Raw genomic sequence first — 23,052 nt, forward strand, 5'->3', positions numbered from 1 at the left:
CCCGTCTCTTTCTGCTCCACACTGTCACATGATGACAACCATACATAAGCATTTTAAGGCATTAAATACATTTTATTTAACATTTGACCTTTGTCTCCTATATAAGTGCATTGCATTTATTTTTTCGTGACGGTATTGAAACTGATACGTTGCTAAATTTATGACCCCGCCCTAACCCACGCCCAACCCTAGTGGGTAAACTACAGTTGAAACCCTCCAGACATAACACCTGAGCAGAGACCATATGGTTGCAGGCAAGGTTACCCATCTAATAAGATGGATTCCAGGGCAGCCCTCTGTTGTTTACTACACTGTGTGTGTGTGTGTGTATGTGTGTGTGTGTGCTCTCAGTGTGTGTAGCCATGTGCTCCGGTTTGAGCCAGAGAAAAGCAGGTCAAAACACTGCAGGCGGTGAGAATCATCAACATATACCGCTAATTAAACGCGCCAGACCTTTGTGTGAGACAGAAGGAGCCGTGTTCTCTGAATGTGATCGTCTACTGAAACACTCTTTGATTTCAACATGTTATGAGTTTAGATGGCCAGAGTAACTGCTAAACCCCTTCAGACCCAGTACAAAGCAGACATCAAATATGTTATGGTCTCTGTTATGATATCAGATGGATTGCAATGCCATATTGTGCAGATATGCATGGTCCCCAGAGGATGAATCCTCATGCCTTTGGTGATCCTCTGAGTTTTCTTCTAGCTCCACCATGAGGTTCGCACTTTTGATTTTCAGTGAAATGTCTCATCAACACCGTAATCCCAAAACTAATATTTCCTTTACTTTATACTTAGTGCTTCTTGCTTTTTACAGTGCTTGCTCCTGCCTCTGCTTGCATATTTTTGCTGATAATCTTGCTTTTTTCTCTGAGAGACACCATGACCAGGATACTTATAAATCACTGGACTAAACATTTTTTGTAGACATAGCAGGCCAGTGCCATATTTTACAATTTTTCAGTGTGAGCGTGTCCTACCAATAGCTCAAGCCTGTCCCACAGTGACTGTGGCTAAAGCTAATTAGCATTGTCATTTTGAGCACGTTAGCATATGTCAATGTTTGCATTGAGTTTAAAGCACCACTGTGTCTTAAGAAGCTAAAGCTTGAATTACTTTAATATTAAAGCAATAGTGTGGGACTATTTTGTATTAAGGAACCAATTATTACATTCAAGCCTTTGCCAAATGAGCTTAAAAGCTTAATAAAGTCCAAACTTAAACAACTTTATTCTTCTGTTTCTTTGCAACCTTTTCGGATTTTACTGTTTTCTATGTTCACTCTTTCTATTGTATGATATGTGTTTTTACTCTTGGTTTCTGCCAACAATACTCAGCAATACTCTATTGGCATGCAGAATAAATGCAATGTCCTCAGTTTCTTACATAAATATATTCATTAAACAATCACATAATTTGTAGTTAAACCTTCGTCTTGAATCATCTTTTCATTTGTAACATGCATATTTTATACATTATAGGAAAATAGCATTCTACATAATGATTATAGTTAAAGCAATAATATATGATCAAATCCAACACAACGTTCACAAAATGATGTAGACTGGCGAAATCCGCGAGCAGCAGCTCGAGTGATGCGTTGAAAGTCACAGCTGATAAAGGACAACAGCAGCATTCGGCTTTGGAGACGACGAGGACATAAAAATGACAAGATAATTACCTGAGGACTGCGGGTGGTGCATGATCACGGAAGGCTTGCGTCTTGTTGATGCAGCAACAGTTACTTAGAATTCCTCATGGGGGCGACAGAAACTACGCACTGTAGCTTTAAAAAAACTAAATTCATTGCAGGAATTTGTCATAATTGGACAGCCCTGGTAGCTCACTTGGTAGAGCAGGCGCCCATTTAAAAAGGTTAGTCCTCAACGCAGAGGTTGCGTGTTCTATTCCGACCTGCGCTAGGTTTCCTGCATGTCGTCCCCTCTCTCGCCTTTCCTGCTTTCCTGCTAATTAAATGCATAAAACCTAATCTTAAAAAACAAAGTACATACCAGTGGTGTCAGATGGTTTCTTGGTTGCAAATTTAATCCTTGTGTTGTCTTCACTTTCGGGACCTTCTCGTGTCCCTCGGGTCAAATTGACTCGTGGCTTATTTGGGGTTTTAAAAACAACTCTGAAATAAGATTTTACTTCATAATCTGTTAACAAATATTGTCTTTATCTCAATTTCCAACAATTGAGATAACATATATGTTTAGGGAATGCAATCAGTCTCAACCAGCACACAATTAAAAAAAGGAAGTGGGGTTCATTTTTTGTCATAGGGTTATAATTCATGTTAAAAATCCACTATGAAAACAACATTAAACACAAGTCAGAAAGGTTTTTACTTCAGCTCAAAATCTCTCTCTTTTTGACACCTGTTGTGTGTGTGGGTATGTGTACATATGTCTTCATGCATGTACGAATGCGTAAATTTCAACATGCTAGTCTAATTATTTATAATTTTACATGTCTTTTGATCATCTTTTTCTTCAGTTATGTGAATATGTGTGTGTTCTATTAGGGTTAATAATACACGGTTGCCACAGAAAGGCAACAGATGCCAACCAGTTTTTAAAGTCATTCATTGGATGCTGCAGTGTTTTGTTTTTCCCTTTAATCTTACCATCCCTCTGTGTATATTCATCACGACTGTCACACACAGGACTGTCTTCACACAGAAAGAAAAAGAGGAAAGAAAAACAAGGGAAGAAAGAGAGAGAGTAGCTTTACATGTAGGATTCCAGTTCATTCTATTTGGGTGCACAGGGGATTTCACATGAAAGCTGAGACACTGAAAACTATTTGACGCTTGGTTTTGGGATCGGGAATGCTTTCTTCTAATTTTTATTTTTGACAAGTGTCAGTTATTACTGTAATCAGACGGACTAGAGGATCAACTGCTGCAGAATAGATGGTCTGTTGATTCGACAGGTGTGTGGTTTGGTGAAGCATTCACAGACTCTCTCTTTCTGGTCTCTTTTGCAGTGAGCCAAGAGAAAATAATTACAGCAGGAAAAAAAAAAAAATAGAAAGATACAATCACTTCAGAGGATTGAAACATGCCCACACACATACGCACACACACTTCATTGATGTTTGTCATGGATTTGATGATCTGGACTGCACAGCACAGCTCATTATGACAGAGAGGAAAATAACAAAGCCAGTATTGAGTGGGAGCAAAATCAAGCAAGAGGCAAAGTAGCACAAGACATCAAAGAAGGAAAGCACAACTGTTGTGTCTTTCTCAATATGCATGCTCTCAGGTGCATATTTGATCCAACATTGTATCCGCCTATAGGAACAGCGACAGCAACAAGATGTCAAGAGTGTATCCGATACTGACTTACTAGTTATACTGGTTAAGGAAAAGTAGAGAGACATTCGAAACCAATGAGAAAGTTAACCCCTGTGTCTCATGATTGATTCAAATTGAGAAGTGAGTTCTTTTCAAAACACAAATATCTACTATTGCAATTGTGGATTTCAGAATATCCAGAAATTACATTTATTTCACATTTCTTCGCACATGTGTAAGGTGTTGTTTACCTCAGGCCGGCAAGATAGAGATATGGAGATATAGATAGAGATATATAGCTAGTGATAGATATGACTTTGTTTCATAGATCTTTTAGATCTTGTGTTATTACTGTTGCCACTGCCTCACAACCAATTGGCCCTATACAAAGAACAAGATGCTGACCTGATTCATTCTAATTGATAAATTGCTTCAATATTCCATGAATCAGCTGCTCGTCACATGACTAATCACGTTAAGTGACTTGCTGCACTGAGCGAAACTGATGCAAGCCAAAGCTATCAGTGTCATGGGATTGGCCAGTTGGGCTCCCCCGCTTTGCCTGGCGCCCCTCACTGAGGTCTCAGTGTTGGTGAAGTTCAAAGTGGAAACATGGGACAACACACACACACACACACACACACACAAAGAGGGATGAAATGACCTTTTGGGGCTCATCTCCCTTCTAATCCACTTAGCGTTGTCTACCTTCAGCCCACACACCAACCCAGACAGCTCCTGTCTGAATGCAGGGACATTTATAGTGTGTGTTTGTGTTGGAGTATCATTCAGCGTCATGGTTATTTTTAGCATGATTAAAGTAAATAGTTTTGGGGTGGGGGCATGTGTTTGTTGAAGAAGTCATTTGAGGACGTGAAGAGATACTTTTCCCGTTAATTAACAAGCAGCACGTAGTTTTTATTTTTTTGTCTTCTGGGGGTTTTATCTTCGCTTGTTTTAGCTTTGTTGTGTGGTTCCTCTGTGGCTGTCAGGCGTTGCGTGGTTTGTGATGCACTTTTCATCCTGAAGTTCAGTTTCAATGTGACTCTGGCTGACTTTGAAGCAGTCGGAGAACAGAGGCTGGAGTTTGGCTTGCACAGCTCGTGCCACTCTTTCGCTAACTAACTCTCGGTATTGGTGGCATGTCACTTTGCTGTGCTTCTCAGGAAAGATGCACGCACTCAGACGTCAGCTTCAAGAAATCACAGAGATCTGGGAAGCATAGAGGGGAAACATTACAGTAGGATGAGCCAGAAGTCTTCTCTGGATTCATGAAACTGAGAGGTGATGCTTCCCCAAACAATAAAGAAGTGTGTTTATATTTAGTCAGGTGTGTGTGTGTGTGTGTGTGTATATGTACTCATTTAACTACGTTTTTGGGGTCCACAAAATAGGAATGCAGTATACTTGTGGGGTCTGGACAACTTTGTGGGGTACCCCACAACTTTAAAGGACTTTTTAAGCGTTAAGACTTGGTTTTAGGATTATGGTTAGAATTAGGTTATGGTTAGCGTGAGGGTAAGGGTTAAGGTTAGGCATTTAGTTGTGATGATTTAGGTTAGGGTAAGGGGCTCATTTAACTACGTTTGTGGGGTCCAAAAAATAGGAATGCACTATACTTGTGGGGTCTGGACAGCTTTGTGGGGTACCCCACAACTTTAAAAGACTTTTTAAGACTTGGTTTTAGGATTAGAGTTAGAATTAGGTTATGGTGAGGGTAAGGGTTAAGGTCAGGCATTTAGTTGTGATGGTGTAGTTAGGGTAAGCGGCTAGGGAATACATTATGTCAATGACAGGTCCCCACAAAGATAGTGAGACGCACCGTGTGTGTGTGTGTGTGTGTGTGTGTGTGTGTGTGTGTGTGTGTGTGTGCACTGCAGCTTCTCAGGAGTATAAGAGAGGATTGAGAGTGATAGTGTGGATATGTTACCTTGCAGCCCGTCTACACACGTGCAATGGCTGTGTGAAAGTGCCTGTGGGACCTGGGCCAATACTTATCAAAAATCAAGCCTCTTTGCAGTAAAATAGTTTTTTCTGAAAATGAAGAATAAGACAAATTTATCAATGATCCTACTACGACTCACAGCAGCATGCAACATGGTACAAAAACCTAGTTACCAGGGAACACATGAGGAACTTACTGATAAAAACCATTAGTAATTGTCAAATTGTACAAAAGAGTAGCTAAGCAAGGAAAGAATCGATTTGATAATCAATAAGAAGTACTCTAATACTTCCTAATGGAGGACTTTTAGGGCCTTTTCACAACTGAAAGTCCAAACCAAGGTTCATTGATCCGATAACTCTGGGTTGGGACAAAACAACGTCCTGCCGTCATCATACGCTTGTGTCTCCAGATAGTTAGATTTGATTGGTTTGTAGCCGGGCTTCCCCGTCCTCTCCTCTCTCTCTGTTGGGGACGTTTTTCTACTCTCTCCTTCTGCCACGGTTCGTTTTGTTTTGCTGTCGAGAAGCGAGACATGGCAACTTGCTTTCTGGATCATTTATTCCGAGACAAACGGAAACCTACACTGTACATTTCCTACCACTTAACAAGTAAATTGCTGATGTATTCTGTTCTCTGGTAGCTGACAGCTGTCTGCTCTGAGCCCATTCACCGTCACTCACTCTCACACACCAAGCACCGAGCTATTCCTTAAAGGAGCCTCCCCGGTCTTGTAACACAAGGAGAGCCTGCCAATATTTAATATTTAACCATTTAATTTCTGTGCAATATGTATTTATTTATTATTTAGTACTTTACCATTTAATTTCAGTACAGTGCAATATTTATTCGTTTGTTATTAATACTTAACTACTTTTCGCATAATGTGTATACAAAGCTATTTTATAGATGTATATAGTTGCTCTTAGGACTGTGCACCAACGCCCCCCACCCCCCCTTATTTTTTCTGCATGACTTTATATTTTTATGTTTTATATTTTTATATTTTGTGTCGACACTGTAAAGGGGTTACTTCAATCTTGTTGCACAGGTGCTGCACTTGGGTATATTGACAATAAAGGCTTTCTATTCTATTCTACCTCTCTTTATCAAAATGTTGTCTTTTGATCCAGACCATGGTCCGAGGCACCTTTCACACCCGCAATGTTGGTGAAAGTGTGTGAAAAAGCCCTCAGACTGGGAGATCCTATATTAATCATTAAGTAATGAACTAAGGAAAAAGCCATTCAGGATCAAGTATTTACAGTGGTGCTCACAACTTTACATGCCCATGATTTTATTTCAATTAGACTGACAGTTGGTTTGATTTGCATTAAGAGATGATTTTATGGAAAGTTCCCCATGCCAATCTCTATGTATGGTGAAGGATATTTGAGGATTTTGGGGGGGGGGCTATCAAAGGCCAAGGGAACTTTATCAGGATATTTATCCTGTTCCATGCAATAACTGGTCTTTAAAAATAAAAATGTGCCTGCCTCTATGGGAATTTAACATAGGGGGGTGTATTCGTAGCTCCCCTGTATTTTAACATGGGGAGGTTGTATACTTATGCCCCTGTATTTTAACATAGGGGTTGTATACTTTGCCCCTGTATTTTAAACATAGGGGGGTGTATACTTATGCCCCTGTATTTTAACATAGGGGGGTGTATCTTATGCTCCCTGTATTTTAACATAGGGGGGTGTATACTTATGCCCCTGTATTTTACATAGGGGGGTGTATACTTATGCCCCTGTATTTTAACATAGGGGGGTGTATACTTATGCCCCTGTTTTACCATAGGGGGGTATCTGTATGTCCTTGTATTTAACATGGGGGTGTACAGCCCTGTATTTAACAGGGGGGGCGATACTTATGCTCCCTTATTTTCATGGGGGTGTATACTTCCCCTGTATTTAAGGAAGAACATTTATTTATTTACAATACATTTTCATTTACAAAGAAATTGGTGTCCTTAAAGGTTGGATTTTTCCTTTGTTTAATTAAGGCATTAAGATTTCCAAAAGATAATTTTTTTTTATTGCTCTTTTTAGTCAACTTTATAATGGGTTCCTAACCTTATGAACAGCACTGTACCCCTCCTTCACAGCTACAGGAGATTACTTCTTTAAATGACGGTTTAAATACTAGAGAGTTAGTCGGTCCAATGAAACATTACGGCAGCGTTCGAGTCAAAGGTTTGTGGCTCTAATCAGCTAAAGGTCAAACCGCGCAGCGAGTCAATCTCAATCAGTTAACACTCGCTGCCTCAGTGACGCAGAGGAAGAGGATGCAGCTGCAGCAGGACTGATTGGCGCCAAGCACCATCATGTCTCTGCAAACTCAACGCTGACCAGCTCTGAAAAAAACATGCTTTCTTTGAAAATTCGGGAGCAGTGTTTTATGATCTCTGGGTGTCGCAGTAATGACGTCCAGGATGGGGACGAGCGACCGAGACTTTCTGAAAGTGTTTGTATTCTGTTTCTGAGTTCTTTCCCTTTCAGGTTTTTATTCATATTGTATCTTTGTGTTCCCACTCCAGGCACTGTACGCGTTGTCGCTGTGTACATCCCCCTCTGTGAGCCACCAACTAGGGCTTCTTTCCATTTTTTTCTCTGCCTAATTACGTTTTCCCTGGGAAATGTTTTTAAAACTCAAAACTTTTACTACAGGAGACACAAATAAACTTTATTTAACCCTTTCAGACTTACAAAGAAACTTTCGTGTTGACTTGGACGAGTTGATATTACTTGGAGATTAATATGACCAAACTTTCCACACTTACTGAAATCATAAATATCTTCTTTGAACAAATTCACCACAGTTGTTCTCCCTCCTGACTGTTTACTCCCCCCCCCCACCCCCCACCCCCACCATATTCAGAGCAGCTGTATTAGAGAGCTGCTAAGCTGTACTCCACACTTGACTTTGGCTTAAAATCAAGTGACAAAGCACAGATTTAAAATTGGACTGAGTAGTTAGAAATGGAAAGCAACTGTCAGCTTACCTCTGAAAAGTGTAAAACTTGTCAATTTTGCACCTCGGTTGGCTTGCAACAATAAAATGTAAAAGTTCTCTCTAAAAACCTGCTTACTGCTCGATTGTCGCCTGCATCACTGATTTTGTGTGTGTGTTTGTGTGTGTGTGTGTGTGTGTGTGGTGGCGGGGTCAGTGTGTGTGATAAAGAAAAGCCAGACAAAGCTCAGGAGGCAGGGATGCGAGGGCTGAGGAGATCCACGCTCTGCTGGCTGAATATAAAGGCTTTTAAAGGCTACCGGTTAATATGGAGGACCTATTTCTGGTCAGACACACTGCCACACAAACACACAACACGGTTATTTTGGAAGCCTCTCTTCTTGGCAACATGGTGTTTTGTAATCAAGCTATCCTGTCTGTGAAATCAGGTGAAACAACTGGTGTTTGAGACATCTGGTCATAGTCATCAGTGCCTACGCAGGCTGATGATATATGTATGATTGGATGGGGATGTTGTTCCCAAACATCTGTTCATTAGGTCAGTTTCATACAAGATAGTTATTTTTAGCTTCTGGACTGATTTTCCTCCCATTCTTCCTCGCCGTTCTCCCTGGACAGCTGGCCTGTGGCAGAATATTTCTGGGGATTTTGGGGTTTGCCACTGCTGTGGCCCTAACATCTGGCAAACATTGACTCACAGTTTGTAGTGTAGGGTTAGGTACCCCTAGTGTGATTTTGTGTGTTGGCTGTCCAGATGAAGAAACAAGCAGCAAGACTTACCTTGAGTTTTTTTTTGAAGGGGAATAAAGACACAGGCTGCTGAAAAAACTAATAAAAAAAAAAGGTTATCCTCAGTATTTTCCACAGGAGTGAGAGTAAAGGTGTGTCTTCGGCTGCACACTGGACTCCTCTGGGTCCAAGTGTTTGATAGAGTGTGTTTGTGTGTGTGTGTGTGTGTGTGTGTGTGTGTGTGTGTGTGTGTGTGTGTGTGTGTGTGTGTGTGTGTGAGACCTTGTCTGCCTTCACAATGTCAGCTGACTGATTCATGCTACGCTGCCACTGACCCGTAGGATGACTATCAGGGGTGTGTGGAGACAGGCGGCATCCATCACAGTGCCTAAGGGCTGGGCAGCTGTGAACTGACACACACAGGCACTATATACTGTACTGGGGCTGCAATTGAGGATTATTTTCATTGCAGATTAATCTGTTGATCATTTTCTCGATTAATCGATCAATTGTTCAATCAAATGTCAGAAAATGGTGTCGATCAGTGTTTCCCAAAGGCCAAGAAGATGTCCTCAAATGTCTTATTTGGCCCACAACTCAAATATATTCAGTTTGCTGTCACATACTCGCACTGACAATGCTAGCATGTTGATGCTTACCAAGTATACAATATCACAGTTTAGCGTGTTAGCATCCTAACACGTGCAAATTAGCAATATACACCTGAAGAATAGTGACCTGAAGGATTTTACAAAACATCCTCAGGGGACCATGGAGGTCTGAAAAATGTCATGGCAATCAATTTGATGGTTGCAGAGATGTATCACTCTAAATTTCTCAATGAAAAACTAAATTTTCAACTTCATACATAATCAGTAGGGTTCATCATCTGGGCACCATGAATATCTGCAATAGTGGCAACTTCTGTAGTGCTTCTGACGTGTCTCATAAGCCATCTCGCTCCTAGTTTTGCGTAAAACAACAACCTGTAGCCATATATTTTCATGACCTGGTCATTATTATTTGATAAAGGTACGCTACAGGAGCACACTCCCATACTCGTCATACAAATATTATAAGTACAGCTCATTTCTGGCACGATATTTTGTGCCAATCCATCTTGTAGGAATTGAAATATTTCACTGAATAAATGAAAGGTGACCAGGATTCACTCTCTAGGGAACATAAGTAGTGAAGTAAAAGGTGTAATAAGAGGAATTATCATCATGTGCCACAAAAATGATCCAGCCTGTGCAGGGACGCTAATTTTTTTTTTTTGTAGCTCGTTATTTCAGAACATTTCAGAACTCCTGTTTGTTTATCCGATCTCTCTGGGCTCGAGTTCACGGAGACGCCGAGGTTCGCCGCCGCGTTGTTGTGGTCATGATGAGTTGTTGCTGGTTGACAGTGCGAGGCTGATTTGCTGCTGAGAACTGGGTCAGTTTGTGCAGCGGTCTGCACAGCAGCTTCTCTCTGTCTGTGTTTTTTGTCTCCCAGCGAATGGAGGAAAAACATTGTGCCAGATTTCAACCAGATCCTTCAGATATGGGATCTGTAAACAGTGTTTTCCAGACCTGTCACAAAACTGTGGGACTTATCCACCCTCAGGCTTAGTAGATGAGACACAATCTCTGGAGGTTTTATTGCAGTTTGTGTGTGATCATGTGTGAAAATATCTGAGGATTGTGCATGTGCGCAAAGAATTTATGTCTGCCATCGTTTAAATTTAGCTTAAAGCTCATTTCATCCTGTTTGATCCCATTGATGCCAACTCATTGAAACAGTCAGATGTGATTAGACTTTCAAGAGGCCGTTTACGAAATCCAACTTACAAGAAAGACCTGACACAAAGAAAGACTGGCGACTTTTGTGATTACTGCCCTTAAAGCACAAGCAAACCCATATTTTATTAATCCGTTTGGCTCTGCCTTTCTCCAATGCCGGCATCAGAATGCATTTAAACATCATACTCCTTGGTGATGATGATATATTATTTCTTATTTCTACCTTATCTGAAAGCAAAACCAACCAAGTAGTGCAAGTAGTGAAGAGTTAAACATCTGGGGATTCTGCATTTGTAACATAAGAACAAACAACTGTCCTGTTTCTACACTCAAGTATAAAAGTATTACTACTTACTTCTAATCAGACAGACACTGAGTTGATCCAATGCCAGGTGCTTTTTGACTGTCCCTGAGTTAAAGCCGGTGCGTGGGAGAGATGACAGGTTGCCTGAAGGAATGTTAAAGCACGAGTGATTCATCTCCAGGAGGAGTAAAACGATTTTTTAATTCATGCCCAGCAAAATGCCACGTCCTACCCATGTATGCCTCAACACATACCTGATAAAAACACGTGATGTGACTTGAGTACACGGGGGATTCAAACCACCTATTTATTTTCACGTTTCATCGCCGCGGCGTGAGTGGCTTCCAGGCATAATGTGACTGTTGAGCTCAGTCTGTGTTCATGCGTGGTGAAAATAAATTCATTGTGTTCATCAAAATGGAGCAGCGGGTTCAGTGCGGCAAGAGAGAGCTGAGGAGATGCAGCATGCATGAATTCAGCTGAAGCAAGAAGCTCCCTGTTCTCCATCCGAAACCATCGATGAATTTGTGAAAACGACAAACTATCTTAAATATCTTACACAGATCCGTGTTCCTGTAATGGGCTCCCGTCACTTGTATTTTAATGACTTATCATGACATGTCTCCAATCTTTGTAGCTTTCACTACAATATTACTTAAACTGCAGGAAATATAGATCATTTACAGACGTGTGGATGTAATTTTCATGAGCTTGGGAGAGGATCTTTTTCACATCCTCTTATAATGTCTTTAATCATTATTTTTTTCTGTCTTCCCTCTGTTTCATCTTGCAGGTGTGTGGTGTACTGACCCTGCCTGTGACAGGCAAGGAGTCAGAGGGCCAGGGCCATGATTGGCTCTCCTGGCTCTGCTGGGTGTGCCTTAGTGCCATGGCCGAGGATGTGGCAATGGGTCCTGGCTGCTTCTCTGGTTGCCGTGATAACCTTGACGCTGCCAGGAAGAGGCCAGGCCTGTCCACCACGGTGCGAGTGCTCGGCTCAGCTGAGGTCGGTGTCGTGCCAGCGGCGGCGCCTCATCAACATCCCGGAGGGCATCCCCACGGAGACACAACTCCTGGACCTCAGCAAGAACCGGCTCCGCTGGGTGCAAGCAGGGGACCTGGCACCGTACCCGCGGCTGGAGGAGGTGGACCTCAGTGAGAACCTTATCGCCACATTAGAGCCCAATGCCTTCGCCACCCTCCAGAGTCTTAAAGTGTTGAAGTTGAGGGGAAACCAGCTGAAGTTAGTGCCCATGGGGGCTTTCGCCAAGCTGGGCAATCTGACCAGCCTGGACCTGAGCGAGAACAAGATGGTGATTTTATTGGACTACACCTTCCAGGATCTGAGGAGTCTGAAACATCTGGAGGTGGGAGACAACGACCTGGTTTATATCTCCCACAAGGTAAGCTCAACAGCATCTTCTCTATACCATCCCTGTGTTAATAATGAAGAACTGCATGGAAGAACCTTTTTAATCCCACTTTCATATTGACAGTAGTGGAATGTACTATGTGGTTTTAAATAAACAGTCATGCCAAGGCACTATCTGCCATCCATAGTGCCTGTATCAACGTTAGGTTTGGCTCAGAAATATGTAGTTCAACATTTGGGAAAATGGGCTTATTCGCTTTCTTGTCAAGAATTAAATGAGAGGATCGATACAACTCTAAAAATAATTAACGTCTTATATCTCATTTTTTTAATCCGTACAAAAACTGAAGTGGAAAAATGACAAATTGCAGTTTTATTGGGGGTTGTTATGTGTGAGGCTATTTCTTGTTTGGGTGCTGCTGGCAACCTCACACTGATGACCCTTTAGGAAGATTTTGTTACCCCTTGATGGAGCCAGGCTAGCTGTTTCCCCTTGTGTTTCCAGTATTTATGCTAAGCTTCCTAACTAACTAGCCTTGTATTTAAACGTTGAGCTATTCCTTTAACAAAGGAAGATCATCAAGTGTGGGTGAGGAATTGTTGTCAAACTAGGCATATTCCACGGCACCGAAAAACTCCTAAAATTTCATCACACCAATATTATTGACCAGTTTGGTCGTCTACTGTTGGTTTAACATCACAGTTGAACACTCCCTTTATCTTTCTGGTTCCCAGGCGTTCTCAGGGCTGCTGGGGCTGGAGGATCTCACAATAGAGCGCTGCAACCTGACATCCATCTCTGGCCAGACGCTGTCCTACCTGCGCAGCCTGGTCACCCTTCGCCTCCGTCATCTCAGCATTATTGCCCTGGAGGACCAGAACTTCCGAAAGCTCTCCAACCTGCGGGGTCTGGACATTGATCACTGGCCGTACCTGGAGTACATCTCACCTGTTAGTTTCCAGGGCCTGGACCTCCACTGGCTCTCCATCACCAACACCAACATCACCTCTGTCCCCTCTGCTTCCTTCAAGAACCTGGTGCACCTCACACACCTCAACTTGTCCTACAATCCCATCAGCACACTAGAGCCCTGGGCCTTCAAGGACCTGCTGAGGCTGAAGGAGCTCATCATGGTAAGCACAGGGTTGATGACAGTGGAGCTCCATGCCTTTGGAGGCCTTCGACAGATCCGAGTTCTCAACTTCTCCTCCAACGACCTGCAAACTCTGGAAGAGGGCTCCTTCCACTCTGTCAACAGTCTGGAGACCCTCAGAGTGGATGGGAACCCCCTGATGTGTGACTGCCGTCTGTTGTGGATCCTGCAAAGACGCAAGACCCTCAACTTTGACGGCAGAGTGCCGGTGTGTGCGGGGCCGGTGGAGGTGCAAGGGGTCAGCCTCAGCGCCTTCACCGATTCTGCACTCTTCGATCACTTTACATGCCAGAAACCTAAGATACGCAACCGTAAGATGCAGCAGGTAATGGAGATGATTACATTTAGGTTTAATAATTAACAACAAATGAATACATGCTCATGGTTTGATTACTGAGGTTACACTGGCAGATTGAGTTGGTGTATGTATTCTGCTGTGTTTTTCTCACTCTCTTGCATTTATTAGTCCGTGCACTCTTTTCTTCCACTTCCTGCAGGTGATCGCTCGTGAGGGCCAACCTGTGAGTTTTCTGTGTCGAGCTGAAGGAGAACCTGCACCCGCTATTGTCTGGATTTCACCACAGCGCAGACGGATCACAGCCAAGAGTTCAGGGCGCATTACCGTTCTCCCTAGCGGCACCCTGGAGATCCGCTACGCCCAGCTTACCGACAGCGGAACATACATCTGCATCGCCAGTAACGCCGGAGGCAATGACACCTACTTTGCCACACTCACGGTGCGTGGCCAGCCGCTGGATGCCGCCTCAGCCTTCTTTCTCAACCGCTCGCTGTACAGCGGCGAGTTCTTCAACGACACAAATCTGAACAGCACGCGCGTTTATCTTAAGTTCACCTTGGACCTGACCACCATCTTGGTCTCCACAGCAATGGGTTGCATCACGTTCCTGGGCGTGGTTCTCTTCTGTTTCCTGCTGTTGTTCGTGTGGAGCCGTGGACGTGGGCAACGCAAGAACAACTTCACAGTGGAGTACTCCTTCCGGAAATCTGAACCCGTCACCGGCAGCTCCTCGGGAGGGACCAGGAAGTTCAACATGAAAATGATATGAAACAACGCAGCCAGGGGTCGCTCGGGGGAGGCATGAGCACGTCCCAAAAAACGTGTTTGACACACGCAAACGCACACAGCCACTGACTCGCAAAGAAGTGTGAAATCCCAATATAAGATCCTGTCTATTATAGCTCTATTCAAAAGTCCACATCAAAAACACGCCATGACACGATTTGATTTAATTTCTAAATGAAAACAAAATAATACCGATCTCTTGGCCTCTCGATGGTTTTATATTCAGCTTGCGGTGAAAAAGATGTTTGAATGATACTGTAAAGAACTACAGTATTAATAGACTTCAAAGAGCTACCGTCCATGCTTGATAAGAATAATAGAGGAGATAAGTTTTGGAAATTGGCATGAATACTGAGCCGTGGGAAACCGGTAGCCCTGTCTCTTTGTTCCAGTAATGAGATAATAAAAAAGATTTCCTTTTTCATTTAAAATGTCCCTTTACTGTGTTGTGTGCAGTCCGGGATTTTAAAAGATATGTGATGAAGAGACCTGGCTACCATCCAGTAATATCATTTGCAGCCATGCTCTTCTAAAGTCTGCCTTGTTAGGAATCATGCATGTAGAAATTTACGGAAAAATCAATTGAGAGTTAAGTTGTAAGTTCATACCACCAAATAAAACAAATTGTTTTGAAAGACAGTTTGAATCTGTTTTTCTATAGAATATTTAACAGCCTCCTTCATCTGTTCTGACCTTGGCTGAACCATGAGGGTTCTCCATTGACATTATCATATGGATGTAAAATATGAACTGATGTTATCGGATAAGAAGGACTGGATTTGGACCATTCATATAAATGACAAATAGACAAAAGATTTGGCCTTTTTCCTCTTCGTCAGATTTTGCGACAACGTTAGCTGTGTGAGTTTGGGACGAGCGCACTGGCCGAGAGCTGCCCGTGGCCCGGAGGGTTTGGTTAGGAAGTCAAGCCCACCGGACACGGGCAGCCACAGTAACCGTAGCAACCAACACAACAGAGAGCAATTGGGACTGGGCTCGAGGCCATAGGAGGGTCGCTGGGTAGAAGGCGAGGGAGATAAAGAGGCCCCTACATCACAAGCCCTCTGCTGTGTTGGTGGCCGCTTGACCTTCCCAGCGCTGCCCGGGGGGAGCAGCCCGGTGAGTTGGGTCATACTCAGAGGCAAACAGAGGGCACACAGTCACACTGTCGGGGGCTTCAATCTCACACATCCACTCACTCCAGTAGTGGAAAACACATAACACAGCAACATATGAATAGCACCTTTCCTCAGGAAAAGTGAGCCTACGTAACCACACACACATGCTCTGTTCAAATATAACATTCCAGCAATACTGTACGTATTTAGAGCCATAAAGCCAAAATGAATTCTCTAAGAGAGAAATTGTGTAAATGTCTGAGTGACGAAAATAAGCCATAGTATGTGTAGGTTGTTTTTTATATAGTAGCGTGTGCATGATTCAGTTATATAATGATATTTACTGCTACTGCCATTGTGTTGTGATGATCATAGGACCATCTGCTGTCGCTGGGCTTGCATAAAATTGCACTTCATAACACACACACATAAACACACATATAAAAGTGAAGGTTGTTTGGATTGATAGGAACAAGAATCACAGTTACACATGAATAAATGCACGAATTGATGAAGCACCATAGCAACTGACTGCTCTCTCTCTGCCTCTGAGACGGTCGGTGCGCGAATGTCTCTGCCCCCCTAGCCCAGTGCATCCCCCCTCCTCACCCCCAACCCCCTCACCCCCACCCCCACTGGGTCCTCCTTTGGGAGGGGTCCCTGGCTGGAGACCAAGGATTCAAATGTAAATGAAGTCGTGTTAACCCTACCCACGCCATGTGTATCGTATAGTGGAGAGTAGTACTGTGGTTTAAAAAAAATAATAATAATAACAAAAACTTTATTTGAAGTGTTCTGTTACTTCTTGTTTTCATTTCCTCAGTTGTTGTTCTCCGTGACCTTTTGGCTGTTTACTGTTTTAACGTTCCCCGTCCTCCGTGTGGGACTGTTCTGTTCTCAACACCCAATAAAGTCCCCATGTCAAATGGAATGGCATCAAGAAATGAGATCTGATCTAAAGCAGTGGTTCCTAACTGAATAGATGACCTTTTCTCGAGTTGATGTGCAAGCTTTTCCTAAGTAAGCCTATAATTAAAAGTATTTATCATCTGCTGCACCATGCAAACTAGCTCTTACATTGAGATTAGTTGTTTACACACAGTAACAGTCGGGCTTTAACTGTTGCATAACTAACTGACCCAGCTAATGCTAGCTAACAGATGACCCGTTCACATTGAAGAGTAAAGGGAATATGGTCGACATATTTGACTTGACACTTGATCAATTTGCTGTTTACTTATAAGGTAAATTGGGAATATTTTAGCAATATCCCTCAAGTTACTAAACAGTATGCCAATTATGTAACAGTAGTATAATCAAAGATTTCGGCGTCATTTGAAACTGCACGAATACTACTAACTCTCATCTCAATTTACAAAGGACTAGCAGTTAAGTTAAATGTTTGTTTTTTTATTTTTGAAACTGACTCAAAAAGAGGTTTGCAGACGTGTGGTTTGTTTTATTGACAAGAAGCGCAGTTTAACATTTGAAATCAGTTTTATAGTGTCCAAGAAATAGTCTACACAAAGACATTAAGTCACGTTTTTTGCCTCAAGACAGCCTTGCGCGCACACATTGCACACATTGAGAGCTACTAATTGATACTGTCTGTCCTGGCTCTTGCTTAATGTTATTTAAAGAGTCTTTCTTAATGTCCTCAGATTCTTTGGCCTGATATTCTATTTTCAGTCTGTTATTTATGTTCAAAGTTCCCTGGAGATGTCAGGGGACATTTGTTTGGCAGGGGACATTTTAGACTAGCATAATGACTTTTGGTTTTGTACACCACAAAGTCAAACTGAGGGTGTTTTTAAACTATTAAAACACACTATGAAACCAGCTAGTTAAAGGACTACGCCACCGTTTCTTGAAACAGCGCTAATCTCGGTTTCGCCCACGCGCCCATGTAGCCGTGCTTCGACTGTGCTTCCACCCAATATAGTCCCAAGTCAATATCTTCCTAGGAAATGGTCTAGTCTTAATCTGCATTGCTATCTGTACTCGTTGTGAATACGCAAGCCACAAGAAGTAATTAGGTTCTTATTGTTGTTTTGTTGGCTCACTTTTACTCACAACATGTTAACCGGCCACATATAGGATTCCATTCACTACGCTAAGCTAACTAGCGGCAACGCTGGCAGTGTTGCACCGGACTAAAACCATGCATGCACTGAGACAAAAAAATCCATTGGCCCCCCCTATCTCCAGCTAGGGGAGACAGTGATAAACCCTATTTCAACAAACGGTGGCGTGTTCCCACACAAACTTTATGATGGATTTACTCATGTCATGAGGAGTACACATCATTTTTAGGGTCGTACTGTAAAAAGTTAGGAACCACTGATCTAAAGCACTGTATGAAGACAAGTTTACAGTTTGGAAAATAATTTGCCCCAAAGAATTCTGAAAAGTTTTGCAAAAGAAATCCTGCAAACTCCATTTTAGTCCCCTGTGAGGGATGACCCAACCATGGCTTTTGTGTCAGGATGAATAACTCAACGGCTGATTCACGAGGCCAAATTCTTTTGTTTTTTTGTTTTTTGAACACCGCCTTTAACAGCGTCAGCGGCCATTTTTGTGTTGAGAACAGGACGTCGCCTTTGTGGACGTCCCCTATCCCTGATCTGACCCTTTTGTGTTTCCATTCCCCGGTATTTCTCAGTGAAAACTAGGCTTAGAAGACAATGAGAATGTCTGTAGTGATTGTCGATGGTGTTATTGTGCAAACATCAATCACAAATGTAAGCGTAGATGAGGGTGTTTTTTTCGTTGTATTATCTTCTTTTCCTCCCTTTTCTACCCTCCTTCTCTTCCTGTTCCCTGTCTTCTTAACATTTCCAACCCTCGCTGTCCCTGTTCACAGTATTAGGCTGGATTATGGTTGTGTGGTAGTAGACACGTGTTCTCTGTGGTCGCTGAGTCAGTGTTGTCGTGTTAGGATTTCTTGCTCCTCGTGATGCCATCGAACACGGAGCAGCGATAGGACCAGTGGAGACAAAAGATGAAAGGGGTGACCCAGGTACCCTAAAAAAAAACAAAAAAACATTGGTTCCCATTTCACGCCCTGTACCCATTCCCGAAAAAGCACTTCTCGAACTTTCCCAGTTCTGCTCAGTGCCGCTCTGGGATCTTTCTCTGGATATGAAAACCCACGGACTGTACTGGATGGATTTTCTCTGATGATATCTTGTCACACTTTAACTTGCAAATGTAGAAAGGGGGGGGGGGGGGTTGGGTTGTTTTATTTACACCGTGACTAGGAGCCCACACTCACTTTCTGCCTACTGTGGTTCACGGAGTCCTTTTGTGAAAGAAGCAGCCCATTTCTTGAAAATAGGCATTGTCATGTTGGTCAGGGTTGAAAATAAGCATTTGTTTGCACTCCCCCAGCGAGTCATTGAAAGCATCTTTCCTGTCCCCTCCAGCTTAAATTTTCTACCCACGAAACAAAGTAATACGTTAAACATTTGAATTGAAAGACACTGCCAAACAATTGTTCAGCTCTCTTTTTTTTCTTCTTCTTTTTAAAGTTGCCTGTACACAGACTCTGTGTTTGTACACACCAGTTGAACTTAATTCATCTTCTCTGCCGTGATACTTGAGAAAGTAGGCTGAGCCATCCCCCCCCCGCTCCCTCATCCCGTTCGCCCTTGCCTGGGGTTGGTGTACTCTAGTCTAGACGCCCCATTTACTGCACCAGCAACCTCGCTACCTTCCACTGGGGAACTCTTCAAAGACGCAGACCAAAATTAGACCGAGACACCAATGTTCACGGATTGAATTATTCAGTTTTTGGTTTTGTAACAATGTTTCAACTCTATTTCTCAATTAAAGCTGGGGTAGGCAGTTTTCTAGAACAGGCAACAACCAAAAAACGGCAAATATTTGAAAATACAGACCTGCAGCTCTCCCCTCTCTGACCTAACCCTAACCCTAACCCTGGCATATGCACACGCTTCATACAGTAACCTGTAGGAGTATTAGTCATACAGTCATTATCCCAATCATGATTGTGATCCAGATTCCGTTTAATAGCTGCAATTCTATGAGAATTACCGTCCTGTTTTCTTTGCAAACTTGGACCACAAGCTTGAGTTGATATACTGAGATTCAATGCTCTACTGCAACTAGCTGCATGAACATGATTTAGAGTTAGCCACAGCCTTGAGCCTTTGACTAAGCTTAGCCAAAGGCTCAACTATTAGCAACATTTTCTCTCCATCTCTGAAAAGCGTGGCCGACACTGCCCTGTTTTTTTGCATTTATTGTTAAACTCTTAAGACTCTCTTCTTTTTTTGGGTTGCTTTGCAGTGTAGGCCGTTGTTGCCGATGCTGGAACAGCAACTTTTTCTGCAAGATGTTTTTACCGTTGAATACCCTTCCACCTTCTGTAGGGATGTGCATCTGCATGTGTAGAACAGCCAATAGGAATGCTGTCTCTATGAAATGATTGGTCACAGACTAGATTTGTCTAATGTTGTCTAACAGACTAGATTTTCTAAACCCTTAAAAACAGAGCCAGGACGAGGTTTGGACCAATTAAATTGCAATAGGCTGAAGGTTCTTATGGATTTTTCCCCAACAACACCAAAGAAAAATTGCTTACCCCAGCTTTACAGGGCCAGTCCTCTCAGTTGTTATTTGGCCAAAAACAATGAATTTTCACATGCATTACCTTGCTTTTCCTATCATCTTATCATTGCCTTATTCTATATTCTCTGTACTAAATTAATCCAGCTCCTATTCCAGATCCTAGAGCTGGTGTTACGATTGGATTGGTCCCGAGTTGAATTATGAGAGCTGAGAGGAGCGGTAATTGGATGACGGAGAAGTGAGCCCGGCTGATTGGGTGATTACTTGGCTTATTAGTTCCATTTCCATAACGGACCTCTCAGAACACTGTGCCATACAAATACTGGAGGCTAAAATCCTGGTGTTATTTTAGCTTCTCCTTTTTTACACATATGGTAATTTATTCTAATTGGACAAAGGGATCATAATGCAAATCAGTCAATGTTAAATGACATTCAGGTTTAATTGGACATGTATCAGAGCATTGCTGAAGGACGGTTTAAAGCACCTTGAACAGCACAACTGCTTCATCTTAACCTTGACCAGACAAATGCAACTGCCTCCCTTTCTATGGGGCAATACCGACCCCAAGTGGTCACTGTGAGAAAAAGCTTCAAATGGGATAATACTGCTGATGCTCATTACATGGTGGGAAAATAAAAGCTCTGGGTGTCATACAGAGAAAAAACTAAAGGGAGATTGGGAAATTGACTGTTAGATTCATAAGTCAGTAGTTCACTGATTGTTTTTCTAGAGCCATAGCGTGACCTCCTCTCCGCCTTGGGCCCACCTGTAAAGGGAGTCCTGAGGAGAGGCCTCCATCTGACCAAAAGCAACCGCCCTGACCTGGTTTGCCGGGACTCAGTTTGTACATTAGACAAATACTCTCTGACTCCCCCCGCCAGTCTCACTGCCATCACAACTAACCATGATAAAAATGTCACAGCTTCATTTATTCTCTGCATAGAGCTGATCTGCAAACGATCAGGTCCTCTCTAGAGAAGCAAAACTTTCTTTCTTGTGGTCTTAGCAGGTTTAATCTATGCATGCCTTTTGTATACAGTGATTGGTCTTGCCAAACTCTCATCTACACCTGTATGGAGAGCTATGGGTGCCATTGTTGCTGGCCATGGGACGGGTTGAAACAGACTTTCTGTAACAGCAGGTGGGACCATCGAAGGGTTTTTAATCTGGTACAGTTCAAAGCGAGGGGCATGTAATCTGCTGCATTTACGGATATTTAAAGACGTGTGCATCTTACAAAAAGAAGCATTTGTTTACTTGGGATGATTGTACTTTTACACATATCTATCCACACACAGAGGATGTGTAAGCTGTAGATAAATTGATATTCTAAGCAGGATGGTGGGACTGATCAATGCCGTATGGGGATAGGATTATTAATGGCATTCTATCATTGATCTATCTTGAACCTTGCCACTCTCCCAGAATCCCTCTGGAGTAGGAGGAGGCGTACAGAGCTCTTACAGACCTGGTTGGCACTCATTCCTAGGTTTCCACAGATGTTTTTTTCCTCTTTTAAGAACGAGATGGTGCCACATTTCCGACTCTTTTTCCCCCAGGTCTGAGCCGATGTAACGCTCTCTTACCTCTCCCGCTCTTCAGAGGAAGCTGTCACTGTGGTATAGCTCTGTATTTGTTGGAGCCCTGTAATGGAAAACATAGTCTGTTTCCTTAAATTTAGCTGGGGTAAACGTATTCTCTCCTCTTTCTCTCTTCTCTCTCTGTCTTTTCTCTCTGTCTTTCTATCAACTTGGCACCGACCTCGTTAAACATTTCAGAACGTTTTTATCGACCACTTTTAGTTTTTTGCACTAATGCACAATTGTTCCCCGTTGACACGGTCGTTACTGACTCCTGAAACCTAGGAATGGGTGCTGAGCGCTCCACACAAATGCAGAGCTAACACAAAGACAAGCCTATTGGAGTGAACCATCATTAAAGCCTATGACCGGCTCATAGTAGTATATTTGTCAGTACCAAATTTGGACTCTCATCCTCTTTGGCCGCATCTGTACCTGAATTATAAAATTAATGTGTGGATCCTTGGATGTGAAGAACAGAAACTGTACATATTAGATCTATTAGCCATATCATGTCATCAAATCTGTAGACCTCCTTGCCATGTCTGACAGAGGAAAATGACTGTTGAACTGTAAATAGTGTAGGTATAGTAATATAGGATTTAACTGCTGCTTCTTTTCTCCAGGGATCACCCATGTTTTGCTCAGTCCCATGGCTGCTTGGTCTCAAAAGGGAGGGGTGAGACACTAATGTACTTGTCTATAGACATATCGTTTCTTTTTTTATTTCAATGTATGTTTTATATACCGTCTGTCTTGTAAATGAACTCCTTTTCGTCATAAAAGCATGATGTGACTCCGTCGAAAGTGTCCTGTGTCTCTTCTCGTTTGCTGCTTGTGTCACGTGGTTCTCAGAAAAATGTCACACACACGCTACACAACAGTACATACACAACAACCTCCACTAATCTGGAAGGCTCAGGGACCAAATCCGCAGGGATTTGGTCCCTGAGGTCAGGCATTAATGTTGGATGCAAGTATGAGAGAATGCTGTCCCTCCTGTGTTTTGGGGACAAATTTGACCCCTTAACAAAAAGTTTCCATGTCAGAAATGTATGTTTCTTTCAAAGAAATTGTCCAAAAAGCAACGTGGGTGGTTCCCA

At 42.6% G+C, this 23,052-nt stretch overlaps 1 protein-coding gene and 1 long non-coding RNA gene across 3 annotated transcripts in view; both read left to right on the plus strand.

Moving 5' to 3' along the window:
• The window catches only part of LOC116699024 (leucine-rich repeat and immunoglobulin-like domain-containing nogo receptor-interacting protein 3), a 38,496-nt gene extending 19,677 nt beyond the window's left edge, over window positions 1–18,819 (plus strand). The window contains exons 2-4 of one of the 2 annotated variants that reach the window (XM_032531389.1): window positions 11,839–12,448; window positions 13,153–13,551; window positions 14,069–18,819. In XM_032531389.1, the coding sequence (XP_032387280.1) occupies window positions 11,894–12,448; window positions 13,153–13,551; window positions 14,069–14,638 (1,524 nt within the window). In that variant the 5' untranslated portion in view covers window positions 11,839–11,893 and the 3' untranslated portion in view covers window positions 14,639–18,819. Of the gene's footprint in view, window positions 1–11,838; window positions 12,449–13,152; window positions 13,897–14,068 lie in introns of both variants that reach the window. The other variant, XM_032531388.1, reaches the window with a different exon arrangement.
• On the plus strand, window positions 4,882–22,946 carry LOC116699026 (uncharacterized). Its single transcript, XR_004334345.1, has 3 exons — window positions 4,882–4,952; window positions 17,716–17,721; window positions 22,936–22,946. It is a non-coding gene; the product is annotated as an uncharacterized LOC116699026 (long non-coding RNA).
• Window positions 22,947–23,052: the final 106 nt, after the last annotated feature.

Source organism: Etheostoma spectabile, chromosome 12 (assembly GCF_008692095.1).
Source record: "Etheostoma spectabile isolate EspeVRDwgs_2016 chromosome 12, UIUC_Espe_1.0, whole genome shotgun sequence".
Lineage (NCBI taxonomy): Eukaryota > Metazoa > Chordata > Actinopteri > Perciformes > Percidae > Etheostoma > Etheostoma spectabile.